At 41.0% G+C, this 15857-nt stretch overlaps 1 protein-coding gene across 4 annotated transcripts in view; it reads left to right on the forward strand.

Moving 5' to 3' along the window:
• Positions 1–15857, forward strand: part of fancc (FA complementation group C) — a 330390-nt gene that overhangs the window by 57270 nt on the left and 257263 nt on the right. For all 4 annotated transcript variants that reach the window (XM_070882002.1, XM_070881996.1, XM_070882011.1 and 1 more), the window contains exon 4: positions 1636–1730. In XM_070882002.1, coding sequence (XP_070738103.1) covers positions 1636–1730 — 95 coding nt within the window. The remainder of the gene's footprint in view (positions 1–1635; positions 1731–15857) is intronic.

The raw sequence follows: 15857 nt of genomic DNA on the forward strand, positions 1-15857 counted from the left end.
TACATTACCCCCAATACCATGTGTTTTAATTTTGCACACTAATCTCTTGTGTGGGTCCTTGTCAAAAGCCTTTTGAAAGTCCAAATACACCACATCCACTGGTTCTCCCTTGTCCACTCTACTAGTTAACGTCCTCAAAAAATTCAAGATTTGTCAAGCATGATTTCCCTTTCCTAAATCCATGCTGACTTGGACTGATCCTGTCACTGCTTTCCAAATGCGCTGCTATTTCATCTTTAATAATTGATTCCAACATTTTCCCCGCCATCGATGTCAGGCTAACTGGTCTATAATTCACTGTTTTCTCTCCCTCCTTTTTTAAAAAGTGGTGTTACATTAGCTACCCTCCAGTCCATAGGCACTGATCCAGAGTCAATAGAATGTTGGAAAATGATCACCAATGCATCCACTATTTCTAGGGCCACTTCCTTAAGCACTCTGGGATGCAGCCTATCAGGCCCTGAGGATTTATCGGCTTTCAATGCCATCAATTTCCCTAACACAATTTACTGACTAACAAGGATTTCCTTCAGTTCCTCCTTTTTACTAGACCCTCGAACCCCTAGTATTTCCAGAAGGTTATTTGTGTCTTCCTTAGTGAAGACAGAACCAAAGTATTTGTTTAATTGGTCTGCCATTTCTTTGTTCCCCATTATAAATTCACCTGATTCTGACTGCAAGGGACCTACGTTGGTCTTCACTAATCTTTTTCTCTTCACATATCTATAGAAGCTTTTGTAGTCAGTTTTTATGTTCCCTGCAAGCTTCCTCTCATACTCTATTTCTCCCCTCCTAATTAGACCCTTTGTCCTCCTCTGCTGAATTCTAAATTTCTCCCAGTCCTCAGGTTTGCTGCTTTTTCTGGCCAATTTATATGCCTCTTCCTTGGATTTAACACTATCCCTAATTTCCCTTGTTAGCCATGGTTGAGCTACCTGTGACAAAGACTGTAATTCCCGTATTGGACTGTACAGTCACCTGAGAACTCACTTTTAGAGTGGAAGCAAGTCTTCTTCGATTTCGAGGGACTGCCTATGATGATGATGGGCTAAAGTCCCATTTAACTTTTAGATCACTTCATCATTATCAGAATCAAGGGACCTATCACTGCCCACTCCGTGTTCTCATCGTGTAACCTGAATTGGAGTAGTTTATACCTGTAACTTGTTACTGGCAAAAGAGAAAAGTTTTTAAAACTTGGAGGCTCGGGTTGTCATTTTGATATGAATGAACAAAACAAGTGGCTGTTTAAGAATGTAAGCATCATTTGGATTTTAAACCTATAACTGACGTGGATGTGCATTTTTATTGCTGATTCATACTTATGTTGATAATGTAAGTAATTTTTAGGTAACTACAGTGAAGATTTTAGTCTAGTCAGTATTTAGTTGTTCTCAAAGGTGAAATGTAAATAATAAGCCTACAATGGAGTAATTTTCTCGACAAATATGTAATTGTTTCAGACAACCAGAATGTCTGTTTCTGCACATCATTGCTGCTTATGATTTATGTTAAATATTCTAAACCAATTCATATTGTTATAGTTAAATGTAAGACAGTTTCTAGTGCAGATATTTTGTGATAAGTACAGTCTACTTTGTATTTAAACTGAGATCCTTATTACTATTAATATAGATGAGAGCCAGCAAAACCTGTTGCAGTGCTTGTGGTGTCTGTACAGTGCTGAACCTGAGAATGCTGTGGAACTGAAGGCCAATGATTGGATTTGGGTAAGATTATTTGTCTCTTGCAACTAGTGCAGGATTGTGCAGAAAAAATATGTTTAAATATTCACCAGTAACTTCTGCAGGTTTTTTCCGATCTCGGGCGATAATTTCAGTGGGAGTTCAGTGGAGATCCCAGACTAACTGTAGGAGATCGGGGGACCCCCATGGAAATTCTACCCCAAAATTTGTTTTAAAATGCTCCGCAAACATTTAGTTACTGTACACACTTACATTTCACACCACCCACTCTGCAAAAGTAAGCTGTTTCTCATTGAGCTTTACAAATCATAGTGGCGATTGTATACGTTATAGAATTATCAGTAATTTGTAATAGTTACTGTAATTAACAAAAATAAACTATATATACTATAAACTGATGTAAGGGGATAAAATACGATCACTAAAGTGGGAGTAGACAGAAGGACAGATGGTCACTAAAGTGGGTACTGAAGGTAGTAAATTGATCGGACACATGGTCCAGATTGTAGGGCTTATCAGTATTAGGATGTTCTGAGGAATCGGGAGTTCCTCTGTCTTATGGTAGGGATTGTAATATATTGTAAATTGACAAATTATATGTAAAACTCGACAGATTGTATGTAAAACTCGCTTATGTATGTAAAGCACGCTTAGAACACTCGCTTACAATGGGTTTTAAGAAGGGGAAGCAGCAAAGCTTGCTACGCAGCAAAGCTAGATGGTTAATGAACCATCCATTGTGTTAACCTTAATACAGACTGATGGAAACTTACATTCAGTACAGAATAACATCCACCAAGGACAGTGGAGAGTGAACAGTCTAGAAACATAGATTGTAGCAACATCTGAAGGGATGTTTGGGAACAAGATAGCAAACCCTGGGAAACAAGATTATTGAAAATGTCATGAGGAACTGAGGCAAAGTTGACACAACTGAACAAACACATTTCATAAGACTGACAGGTGATGGAAGATGGATAGGTTGGGGGAACCACTCAGAGCAAGTCTGATAAGGGTCAACAAATCAATGTAACTTCGCTGATAGCAGTAGGCTAATCGTTGGTTTTGTAGGAGGGTCGCACACCTCGGAAACTGTATAACTGTAGATGTAAAACCTTTGTTCTTAGAAGGGTCATCCGTGAACACTTCCCTTGCATGCTTGAATAAAAACCGGTTGAACCGAGGTTTCGTCTGAGTGATTCCATGGTCGCTATACGGGCGGGTGTCAATTCCTTATATCAGGGAGTCCACCATGAAGAGAAGTCTTCTTTTTACCACAACACTGATGTGAAAATGGTTGAATGCAAGTTTTTCAAATTCAGTTTTGAAATGTCCCACTGACTTTTTTAAGTGCATGTAATATTGCAAAACAACTTACATATTCATTTTAATATGCTTATAAATCAGCTAGTGTATTGACCTCTGCTTGTTTTGGATGAAGCAAAACATTCCAAGCTCTATTATTTTAATGCATTTTGTTGAGTTTTTGGGTCTGTGCCAATTAACCCTTTCCCTCACTCCTAAATTCCGAAAGATTCGACTTGACCCGTATTGGTGACAGTGATTGTATTTTATTCAGTGAAAGTGAGACGATACATTATAGCATCTGAGTAGTAGTTGAACAAGGCGCAGTAATGGTTTATATTACCCATTGGCCCCTGTGTAGAAGACGCGATCTCCATGGGTCAACCCCCGTCAGACTTGGCCTCTAGGCTTGCTCTTCCACCCAGTGTGATGCGTGTGGGTCACCCTCCAACCCGAAACACTCCTCTGCTCGCCTGGTGGATGTTCCCAAGCTTCTTGCCAAATTCCTCAACAACCTATGTGTTTGAGCGACCCCTTATACTACTTCTTCCCAGCAAAGCCTATGGGGACCAGTTAACCCAATCATTGACTTACACCTGAATTCCCCCCCCCACCAACCTGTCCAATTACAAAGATGCCACGTACCCGAATGATTCCACATGCCCCTGTCAGGTCCTCATCTCATAACACCCTGACATCATCTGTTTTTGACCATAAAGACCCATATCTGGGATAGTTATAGCAACACAACCAGAAAATGTCTCCAAGTGTAGAGAAACATAGAAACATAGGTGCAGGAATAGGCCATTTGGCCCTTCGAGCCTGCACCACCATTCAATAAGATCATGACTGATCATTCACCTCAGTACCCCTTTCCTGCTTTCTCTCCATACCCCTTGATCCCTTTAGCCGTAAGGGCCATATCTAACTCCCTCTTGAATATATCTAACAGACTAGCATCAATAACTCTCTGCGGTAGAGAATTCCACAGGTTAACAACTCTAAGTGAAAAAATGTCTCCTCATCTCGGTCCTAAATGGCTTATCCCTTATCCTTACACTGTGACCCCTGGTTCTGGACTTCCCCAACATCGGAAACATTCTTCCTGCATTTAACCTGTCCAGTCCCGTCAGAATTTTATATGTTTCTATGAGATCCCCTCTCATTCTTCTAAACTCCAGTGAATACAGGCCCAGTTGATCCAGTCTTTCCTCATATGTCAGTCCTGCCATCCCGGGAATCAGTCTGGTGAACCTTCGCTGCACTCCCTCAATAGCAAGAACGTCCTTCCTCAGATTAGGAGACCAAAACTGAACACAATATTCCAGGTGAGGCCTCACGAAGGCCCTGTACAACTGCAGTAAGACCTCCCTGCTCCTATACTCAAATCCCCTAGCTATGAAGGCTATCATGCCATTTGCCTTTTTCACCGCCTGCTGCACCTGCATGCCACCCTTCAATGACTGATGTACCATGACACCCAGGTCTCGTTGCACCTCCCCTCTTCCTAATCTGCCGCCATTCAGATAATATTCTGCCTTTTGACACCAAAGTGGATAACCTCACATTTATCCATATTATACTGCATCTGCCATGCATTTGCCCACTCACCTAACCTGTCCAAGTCACCCTGCAGACTCTTAGCGTCCTCCTCACAGCTCACACCGCCACCCAGTTTCGTGTCATCTGCAAACTTGGAGATATTACACTCAATTCCTTCATCTAAATCGTTAATGTATATTGTAAAGAGCTGGGGTCCCAGCACCGAGCCTTGCGGCACTCCACTAGTCACTGCCTGCCATTCTGAAAAGAACCCGTTTATCCTGACTCTCTGCTTCCTGTCTGCCAACCAGTTCTCTATCCACGTCAGTTCATTACCCCCAATACCATGTGCTTTGATTTTGCACACCAATCTTTTGTCCGGGACCTTGTCAAAAGCCTTTTGAAAGTCCAACTACACCACATCCACTGGTTCTCCCTTGTCCACTCTGCTAGTTACATCCTCAAAAAATTCCAGAAGATTCGTCAAGCATGATTTCCCTTTCATAAATCCATTCTGAATTGGACCGATCCTGTCACTGCTTTCCAAATGCGCTGCTATTTCGTCCTTAATGATTGATTCCAACATTTTCCCCACTACTGATGTCAGGTTAACCGGCCTATAAATATCCGTTTTCTCTCTCCCTCCTGTTTTAAAAAGTGGTGTTACATTAGCTACCCTCCAGTCCATAGGAACTGATCCAGAGTCGATAGACTGTTGGAAAATGATCACCAATGCATCCACTATTTCTATGGCCACTTCCTTAAGTACTCTGGGATGCAGACTATCAGGCCCTGGCTGATGTGGCGTCCTTGCTGCTGGCTGTTGTTTTTAATTCACTGAAGATATCATAACATTCCACACAATGGCGGCCACAATGATCATGCTTCCCAGGCTAGCTGTCTGCTGTTTGTGTGCCAAGAAGGCTGCTGAATGTATCTTTAATTTGGCCAAGCAAGGCTCAGTGCTTTGATTTCTTCCATTTTAAATCTAATCGCTTCTACCCAGGGCATATTACACTAGTTTTAAAAGTATGATTATTCAAGCATCATTGTGCATTGCGTATCAGTTACACGATAAAAAGAATACAAACATAAGACTATACCAAATAATATTTATTTCAATTAGTCCAGCTAGTTAGGAGGGAGACTAACTAAATGAAGATCCCACCCCTTCCTTACAATTTATGTTAATTTTCATCTTTATTGGAAGCATTTATTTCATATAAAAAACAAGCAAATCTTTCACTTACTTCAGTAAAAAAAATGGATATGGTTTTGATTTTTAAAAATCTGATATGGTTTAAAAATAATTAAAACATTTATAGCATTGTGTTTTAACTGAACTTACTGGGGCGGATTTTGCAGTCAGCAGTGAACGAATGGTGCCAGCCGTTTATTACACTTACACTTGCTGACACACATTCTATGGGGTTTTGCACTGGAACTTGTGATTAGAAAGCCATTTTGGTGCAGCACCCTCTATAGGGGATCTGGAACCTATATGAACAGGGAAAGCAACTGTGTATCTCCTTAACTAATCAGATTGAAGAATCCTTACTGACGCATGCAGAGTCTAAGAATATTTAATTCAATGCCAAATCATGTACAGAAAGCGAAGTAAAGAGAGGGAAAGAAAATGGTTTGAAGAGAGTGAGATAAAAGGGACAACAATAATTAAAATCTGAAGGAATATGATTCCACACTTTTAAAAGTAAATTTTCAATGCCAGAGAAGTTGTTTGGCAGTAATTAAGACTTTCCACACGTTAAAAATGTACTTACATGAGAATGGACAAGCCCTAACCTTTTTTGGCGTATTTAGTGTGTAAGTACCACAACTTCACACTGTTCCATGTGTTCCAGTGTTGAATCTCTTGGCTAGATATGGTCTAGCAAAGCTTCTGGAGGAGCAAGATAACTCGGCCAACAACTTCTTGATTTCTGTGTTTAACTCCGATGTATGGTTGCTGGAAGTTGCTATCCGATTTACACTTTAATAACGGTGATCATCATCATAGGCAGTCCCTCAAAATCGAGGAAGACTTGCTTCCACTCTAAAAGTGAGTTCTTAGGTGACTGAACAGTCCAATACGAAAATTACAGTCTCTGTCTCAGATGGGACAGACAGACAGTCGTGAAGGAAAGGGTGGGTGGGAAGACTAGTTTGCCGCACGCCCCTTCCGCTGCTTGCGCTTACTTTCTGCATGCTTTCGGCGACGAGACGTGAGGTGCTCAGCGCCCTCCCGGATGCTCTTCCTTCATTTAGGGTGGTCTTTGGCCAGGGACTCCCAGGTGTCGGTGGGATAGCCTCACCATTATTTTTATCGCAAAAGTTAGTGTTCAGTTAATGTACAGAGAATGTGTTTAAAAATCCATTTGTCCTCCGTTGGCATAAAACTTATAATTTGGTAGCTATTATCTTGGTGTTAAAGTGAAGATACATTCTTACAGCATATATAGTTGGGTCAGATAGATTGTGCAGTAATTTTAATTAAAATGCAGCATCTGATACTTATAGAATGAAATTTTGTTTCTGTAGCCCACAGCCCAACTTCAAATAAAAATGAGGAAGGAGACTTTTTTTTAAGAAGTGGAGAAACATCAAACATTCTGATATTAATAAAGGCAACTGTTCATCTTCCTTGTCACTTGCTGACCTTAGAGCATTTATGGCATCGTTAACCTGCATTTTATGAACTGAACCTACCCCCAATGTTATTTAATAATCAGAGAATGGCCTGTTAACTTCCTAGTTATAAATCAAAAGTTGAAAATCTATATGGAATCATTTGTTTTGAAGTATTGGATAGCCTCTTGTGTGGTCTTTATTGCAGGCATAGTGTTGTAATGTGCTGAGTTAACTGAATTAACTCAGTTCTGAATTTTTCACAGACGGTGTTCAGATTATGTATTTTGTTTAGAGTTGGTTGATATTTTTGACCCTTTTAATTATTCCTCTTTCTGTTGGTTTTGAATTGTAGTACACCCTGTGTTTCTTTGTTGATTGCCATTCCAAAAATGTAAAAGAGTAGCTGGTGTTTTTATTAGTGTTGGCACTTAAAGATAGTTTTTAAAATGATCTTCCACCGACTCGAATTTATTGCACCCTAAAACCTTTTAAGTTTGTGAAATTAAATACAGTGGTTTTGAAAAAAGAACTTACGGAACTTGTGAAATAGACAAAAATAAAATCCAATTAAGTTTGGTACACCTTGGTATTTACTGCTTGTTATTATCGATTTAAATAATACTGGCCTTTTTAGTACAACAATTTATTTATTCACTGTATACTTGTCATTAACTACAAGAAACCAATCTTTGATATGTTATTACATCAATCAAATCTTAAGCGGAAAAATGCCAGCCGTGGTTTTAGCTTTCAGTTTCCAACCAGAGAACATTTCCCCTCCCCTCACCAGTTCTGTTTATGCCGCAATCCAAATACTTAAAAAATAAACCTTGGGCAAAGAGAAATATTCTTGCTTGTCACTTTGATCGTGACTATTGCAATGCATAACATGATTTTTGAAGCATATGTGACAGCAAGTAATATTCTTAGTTGTTAGGCGAGTATTATCCTGAAGTATATGCAGTAGCCACAACACACAGACCAGACTTTGAAGAGATAGTTAATAGAGTAATTACACAGTGGATTGGAGACTACTACCGGTAAATATTAGTGCCCAGATTCTCTCTAATCACCAGCTTCCCATTAGTGGGTGGTCAAGTGTCTATATACATTTCAAAGTAATCTGACTAATCTGTTTCCCATATAGCAGTAGATATAATGCAGAGCGGATGTGAATGGTATCATAGAAACATAGAAACATAGAAAATAGGTGCAGGAGCAGGCCATTCAGCCCTTCTAGCCTGCACCGCCATTCAATGAGTTCATGGCTGAACATGAAACTTCAGTACCCCCTTCCTGCTTTCTCGCCATAACCCTTGATCCCCCGAGTAGTAAGGACTTCATCTAACTCCCTTTTGAATATATTTAGTGAATTGGCCTCAACTACTTTCTGTGGTAGAGAATTCCACAGGTTCACCACTCTCTGGGTGAAGAAGTTTCTCCTCATCTCGGTCCTAAATGGCTTACCCCTTATCCTCAGACTGTGACCCCTGGTTCTGGACTTCCCCAACATTGGGAACATTCTTTCTGCATCTAACCTGTCTAAACCCGTCAGAATTTTAAACGTTTCTATGAGGTCCCCTCTCATTCTTCTGAACTCCAGTGAATACAAGCCCAATTGATCCAATCTTTCTTGATAGGTCAGTCCCGCCATCCCGGGAATCAGTCTGGTGAACCTTCGCTGCACTCCCTCAATAGCAAGAATGTCCTTCCTCAAGTTAGGAGACCAAAACTGTACACAATACTCCAGGTGTGGCCTCACCAAGGCCCTGTACAACTGTAGCAACACCTCCCTGCCCCTGTATTCAAATCCCCTCGCTATGAAGGCCAACATGCCATTTGCTTTCTTAACCGCCTGCTGTACCTGCATGCCAACCTTCAATGACTGATGTACCATGACACCCAGGTCTCGTTGCACCTTCCCTTTTCCTAATCTGTCACCATTCAGATAATAGTCTGTCTCTCTGTTTTTACCACCAAAGTGGATAACCTCACATTTATCCACATTATACTTCATCTGCCATGCATTTGCCCACTCACCTAACCTATCCAAGTCACTCTGCAGCCTAATAGCATCCTCCTCGCAGCTCACACTGCCACCCAACTTAGTATCATCCGCAAATTTGGAGATACTGCATTTAATCCCCTCGTCTAAATCATTAATGTACAATGTAAACAGCTGGGGCCCCAGCACAGAACCTTGCGGCACTCCACTAGTCACTGCCTGCCATTCTGAAAAGTACCCGTTTACTCCTACTCTTTGCTTCCTGTCTGACAACCAGTTCTCAATCCACGTCAGCACACTACCCCCAATCCCATGTGCTTTAACTTTGCACATTAATCTCTTGTGTGGGACCTTGTCGAAAGCCTTCTGAAAGTCCAAATATACCACATCAACTGGTTCTCCTTTGTCCACTTTACTGGAAACATCCTCAAAAAATTCCAGAAGATTTGTCAAGCATGATTTCCCTTTCACAAATCCATGCTGACTTGGACCTATCATGTCACCATTTTCCAGATGCACTGCTATGACATCCTTAATAATTGATTCCATCATTTTACCCACTACTGAGGTCAGGCTGACCGGTCTATAATTCCCTGTTTTCTCTCTCCCTCCTTTTTTAAAAAGTGGGGTTACATTGGCTACCCTCCACTCCATAGGAACTGATCCAGAGTCAATGGAATGTTGGAAAATGACTGTCAATGCATCCGCTATTTCCAAGGCCACCTCCTTAAGTACTCTAGGATGCAGGCCATCAGGCCCTGGGGATTTATCTGCCTTCAATCCCATCAATTTCCCCAACACAATTTCCCGACTAATAAAGATTTCCCTCAGTTCCTCTTCCTTACTAGACCCTCTGACCCCTTTTATATCCGGAAGGTTGTTTGTATCCTCCTTAGTGAATACCGAACCAAAGTACTTGTTCAATTGATCCGCCATTTCTTTGTTCCCCGTTATGACTTCCCCTGATTCTGACTGCAGGGGACCTACGTTTGTCTTCACCAACCTTTTTCTCTTTACATACCTATAGAAACTTTTGCAATCCGCCTTAATGTTCCCTGCAAGCTTCTTCTCGTACTCCATTTTCCCTGTCCTAATCAAACCCTTTGTCCTCCTCTGCTGAGTTCTAAATTTCTCCCAGTCCCCAGGTTCGCTGCTATTTCTGGCCAATTTGTATGCCACTTCCTTGGCTTTAATACTATCCCTGATTTCCCTAGATAGCCACGGTTGAGCCACCTTCCCCTTTTTATTTTTACGCCAGACAGGAATGTACAATTGTTGTACTTCATCCATGCGGTCTCTAAATGTCTGCCATTGCCCATCCACAGTCAACCCCCTAAGTATCATTCGCCAATCTATCCTAGCCAATTCTCGCCTCATACCTTCAAAGTTACCCTTCTTTAAGTTCTGGACCATGGTCTCTGAATTTACTGTTTCATTCTCCATCCTAATGCAGAATTCCACCATATTATGGTCACTCTTCCCCAAGGGGCCTCGCACAATGAGATTGCTAATTAATCCTCTCTCATTACACAACACCCAGTCTAAGATGGCCTCCCCCCTAGTTGGTTCCTCAACATATTGGTCATTTGATACTTTATTAGTTTTTTTTACTTTAAGGTTGAATGCATACAATAGTTTGAGGTTATAAATGAACTGACATAGATTGTGAAACCTCATGTATACTTTATTTATATTTTTTACCAATTATTTGCTTTTATTCAAATGGGTTTGCAAATTATGCTCATCTCAGGTCACCTGTTTTGGATCCTGTGATGACTAAACTCCAAAACAATTTGTTATTGACAGAAAAATTTGAGGGAATACCTATGTGACAAGGTTTTAAAATGTTGTTTAAAACTATGGTGCTTTATATAATCATATCAAAAGATTAGTGTGTTACTTGTGTGGAACATGAATTTGTTCTGTAGTGTTTGCATCAATACAGACTGGTAAACTTCACACAATTCATAATCTGCACATGTTCCCCCTTGTACGAAATTTAGGATTTTAAACCATATCTGAAAACTAATATTTACACTCAAGCCCATTGTGTAGTGACTGCATTAGTTATCACACTAGAGTTTGATCTCTATTCTGTGGGTATTACACTAATTTAGTTTTATTTTTGTGTCGTTATTGACATCAAGCTACATGTGCAGACTGGGATAGTTGAGATTAAAACAACATTTCTCTCTGACCACACTTCAAAAAGTTTTCTGTGGAATTATAGAAAAATTATTATCTGTCATATCTCTCCAGATAACGAAAAGTTGTGTGTCTGGCATGGGAAAGCGATCATGAAGTTGTCAGGTATGCTGATTGGCTTAAATGCTTCATTCACGAAAAGTCAATCAATTAAAAGCCACTATGTAAAATAAATCGCAACTTATCAAAGTTGTTAACTCCATTCACTAATCCATTCACTAAAAAACAATTAATGAACTACTAGGAGCCACCATAAAATAAATCAAAGTCATTTTAGTGACCATGTTGGTTTAAAACATTTTCTCTGAAAACAAAGAAATACAGCAAATCATTAAACAGAATTTCACATTGATTTACCCATTCCATCTTCTGATGGCTCCAATAGCTTTCCCCATGGCTTGGTGGGCACTTTCAGCTTCAAATACCTCTGTTTGCAGATACCAGACCCAGCCCCCTTTATGTATTTTTATGTAAAATAAAAATACCTAGGTATTGTGCCAAACAATGCCAATGACACGACATATGACACCTGGCACAACATATGCACATATCTTTTGGGGGGAAAAAGGTTTATCTCTGCCGACTCTGATTCTGATGTAATCCTTATCTCCCTGTCTCCAATGTGAACCATGCAAACCAAAGGACTGTCAGTCTGATAAGCCCCAGGGATGGACTTAGCTTTCATCCTTGGGCTGGCGTGCACCTGATCAGCACCACTTTTGGTCGTCACTTGTAGATAGAGCTCATGAAATATAGAGGGGGATAGGGTAGGGATAGAGAAAAAGATGGAGAATTGAGTAGAGATAAATATATGGAAAGAGTCAAGACCATATTCGGAGGCCAAAGAGGCGACTACCTATTAACAATGCCACAGGAGATATGGTGGTTATTATTTTTCCCAAAATAGTGCTTCCACCATTTTTAGTTTATTAGAATGCTTAACATTAAAGTCCACTACTTAATGCAATGAGAAACCTAGTGACCAATGTTCTCTTGAATTTTTGGTTTCGTGTGTGGTCCCTTCAGCGCATGCGCGATATCTCTTCCAGCGGCCTGCGTGGGACCTCCCGATCGCGACCGTGTACCCGCAAAGTTTAGGGGGAATGTTGCTAGTGGCTATTTTACAATGGGCTCCAGCTGAGAAAGGAGAATCAAAATATACAGAAAATATATTTCATAATGTTTAACATAAATGTCCCTTTCCAAGTTTAATCTAAATTTCTGTAAAACTCTTTAAGGGCCGGATTTTTGGCTTTCAGGGTTTTTCAGCGAAAACGGTAGCGATACGCGAAACTTACCGTTTTTGCTGCGCTACCATTTTTAGGCTGAACTTTCGGCCTTTACGCATCGGTAAGGGAGGCGTTGCACAACGGCGCAAAACGCGAGTTTCGGCAACTTTAGTCAGGGGCCAGGAATGCTGCGAGAGATCTTGGGAGGAGGAAAAAAAAATTCCAAACAACATTCCAAAAACATTCAAGACCCTTATCTATCTAATCGCTGCAAAAAAAATTAAAAAATTAAAACTTTAACTTGCCTTTTTTGTAGGTTTTTGTACTTAACGCTGCTGGCAGGGCTGCACCAACAGGTATGACCTGTCGCTATTCTGGGCGTGGCGTACAGGTCGGGAGAGTGCTGAAACTCAGACGCAAACGCAATCCGAGTCATTGTAGGTCGACGCACCTCTCCCCGGCGGTACTTGGAAGCAGGTACTCGAGGTTCCCGCCCAGGTTTTGCGACCGGGTTTTTGCCGCGGAGGATCAAATCGTGGCAAAAACCCAGTCGCAAACCTCTCGAAAATCCGGCCCAAAGTTCGCACTGGTAGTACAGTAGTTGAAGACCTGTTCACCACACTGAAGCTCTAACTTTGTAAACTTTCTGTTCCAAATGATTACAGTTTAACTGCTTTTCCTCTAAGCTTAGCTGTTGCTTGCTATTCTTTTGCTACTGTTAGTTTAAATCTGTCATCAAATGTAACTGAGTTTCTGAAATGCTAATTTTTTGCATCTGGTGGAGTCATAGCAATAAAGACACTTTTGGAAAAACATGGGTTATTAAAAAATAAGCAGCTTATAAAATTGGAAGCCAGTATAATATTGTTTGTGAACATTTCCAGCAAAGTGTAGTATACAAATCAAAGAAATAAAATAAACCTGACATGCTGCATATGTGGGACAAAGAAAAAGTGGTACAGACTTTCAGGAGATAACCTTGTTATAAATGAGCTCTGGACATTCATGCTTTAAGACACAGAAGGATGGCAGGATATGGCAGCACATAAAAACAAGTTATTACTTGACGACAAGACATTTGTGGTACAGGGTTATAAATTATAAACTTATGTGGTTTTTCCATCATGTGTGTTGAAGGTTTAATGAACAAGCGAAAGATAATTAAATAAGGGTTGTAGTACAGTTCTTCCATGACATTGTCTGGACACTGTTAAAGTGAATAAATTTAGTTATAAGCAGCTCATAATGATGATTTGGGTAGATAGCCAAAGATTTTATGTGTCTAGGTTTGTTGGTTTCTACACTACCTCGTGCTCCTTTTTTGCGTCAAAATATTTAAAGAATTTTATCATTGCCCATATGAATGCAACCTTTAAAGGGTCTGTAATTTCTTCCGTTGTATCCTTTTAAAATTCTTTTTAACTTTTTGAAACCCACCCTATTCTCTATTGTGAGCACTTTGTTCTCTGAGCCCTGTTGGTGCTTTGCTGGTAATAGAGCGGCAATTTACTTCGAGTAGCTGTTCATTGAACTGTTGACGCCCTGCTCTTCAGCTCACTGCTCCCAATTCATTTGCCACTCTCTGCATCTGCATGATTTCCTCACATTTGCATTGAGGACTCTGATTTTCCCTCATGACCAAGCACAACTTTTGTGAGGAGAGGAGAAGAAACATAAGCTGGAGATGACATAGTCTCCTGAAAAAACAGTAAACAAAGTAAAAATAGAGTGAGGTGGGGGTAGGGGGAGGGTGGGGAGGGACTGCAGAAAGAGGGAGAGGGTGACATTATTCTCAGCCAAAAGTTACATCACTTTCAATATGGAAGACATGAGTAACATCAGGCTTGGCACCGTAAACAGTAGCCCAAAACCATACCTCCACAACCACTGTCAGTTCATCTTCCAAATGACTGGCTCTGTCCCACCTCTTGCTCAAGTTCCACTCCGGGGACTTGAGCAAATAAAACTAGGCTGACACCAGTGCAGTGCTGAAGGGAGCACTGTCGGAGGTGCCGTCTTTCAGATGAGACGTTAAACTGAGGCCCCGTCTGCGCGCTCAAGTGGACTTAAAAGATCCTATGGCACTATTTCAAAGAAGAACTATCCCCAGTGTCCTGGCCAATATATTTATCCCTCATTCAACCTAACAAAAACGGATTATCTGGTCATTATCACATTGCTGTTTGTGGGAGCTTACTTATGCGCAAATTGGCTGCCATATTCCCTTCATTGCAACAGTGACTACACTCCAAAAGTACTTCATTGGCTGTAAAACGCTTTGAGATGTCTGGTGGTCGTGAAAGACGCGATATAAATTCAAGTCTTTCTTTGAAACATAGAGCTTTGCACCAATCCCTATCACCTTCATCGCTCCCCTCGCGCCCCCCCCCCCACACAAACTTCTTTCTGTTCCTGTCGCAGATTCCCTGGGACTGCTGAACTAAAGACCCACATGAAGCACTGCGGGGTGTCAAAGATTGCTTCAGGTCCCAAATACAGACAAACAACACCTGACTGCCATTGCAATGAGAGCTCAATGAAAACTTTCCAGTAACGATCCAGAATATGAATGTGGAAATGAATGAACAGAGTGTGAATGCCTGACTGTAAGAGGAAATAAATGATAACTAAACCCCCACTCCAAAGCACCAACACAAGTGATAGCTAATTGCTTGCTCTCGGCTGACTATAATGAGGGGTATTTTAATCTGGAGGAGCATGTGGGTTTGGGTGGCTGGTTAAAACTGGCAAAATTGTCAGCGCGCCGGGAAGCCGGCTCCAACCCGCATTTTGTTAACCAAAGTTATTAAGAGAAATGGGACAAACATGGGTATATGTGGTTAGATCACAGATCAGCCATGGTATCATTGAATGATGGAACAGACTAGAGGGGCTGAATGGCCTACTCGTGTTCCTTTGTTCCTAATCCTGCAAGCAACCAACTACCCCATGATCATCCACCCCAATTGGGCCCATGTCTCCCCATTGATCATCGAACTGAGTTAAAAGGCGACTTGCCACCCGGCACTCAAGAATGGACAAGACGCGAAAGAAGTGTAAAATATTAGCCTGGATTTTGCAGAGGTAATGACAGCGAAACTCTCAGCGTTTGCCGTCATTACCCCTCTGAAAATGACCATAACTTCAGGATTTCGCGCATGGGCAGATAAATGCAGAAATTCTGAAGTTGCGGCCAGTCATTCCCTGCACCGCTTCAGGTTGTGGTGTGGACTGCGC

Source organism: Pristiophorus japonicus, chromosome 1 (genome assembly GCF_044704955.1).
Source record: "Pristiophorus japonicus isolate sPriJap1 chromosome 1, sPriJap1.hap1, whole genome shotgun sequence".
Classification (NCBI taxonomy): Eukaryota; Metazoa; Chordata; class Chondrichthyes; family Pristiophoridae; genus Pristiophorus; species Pristiophorus japonicus.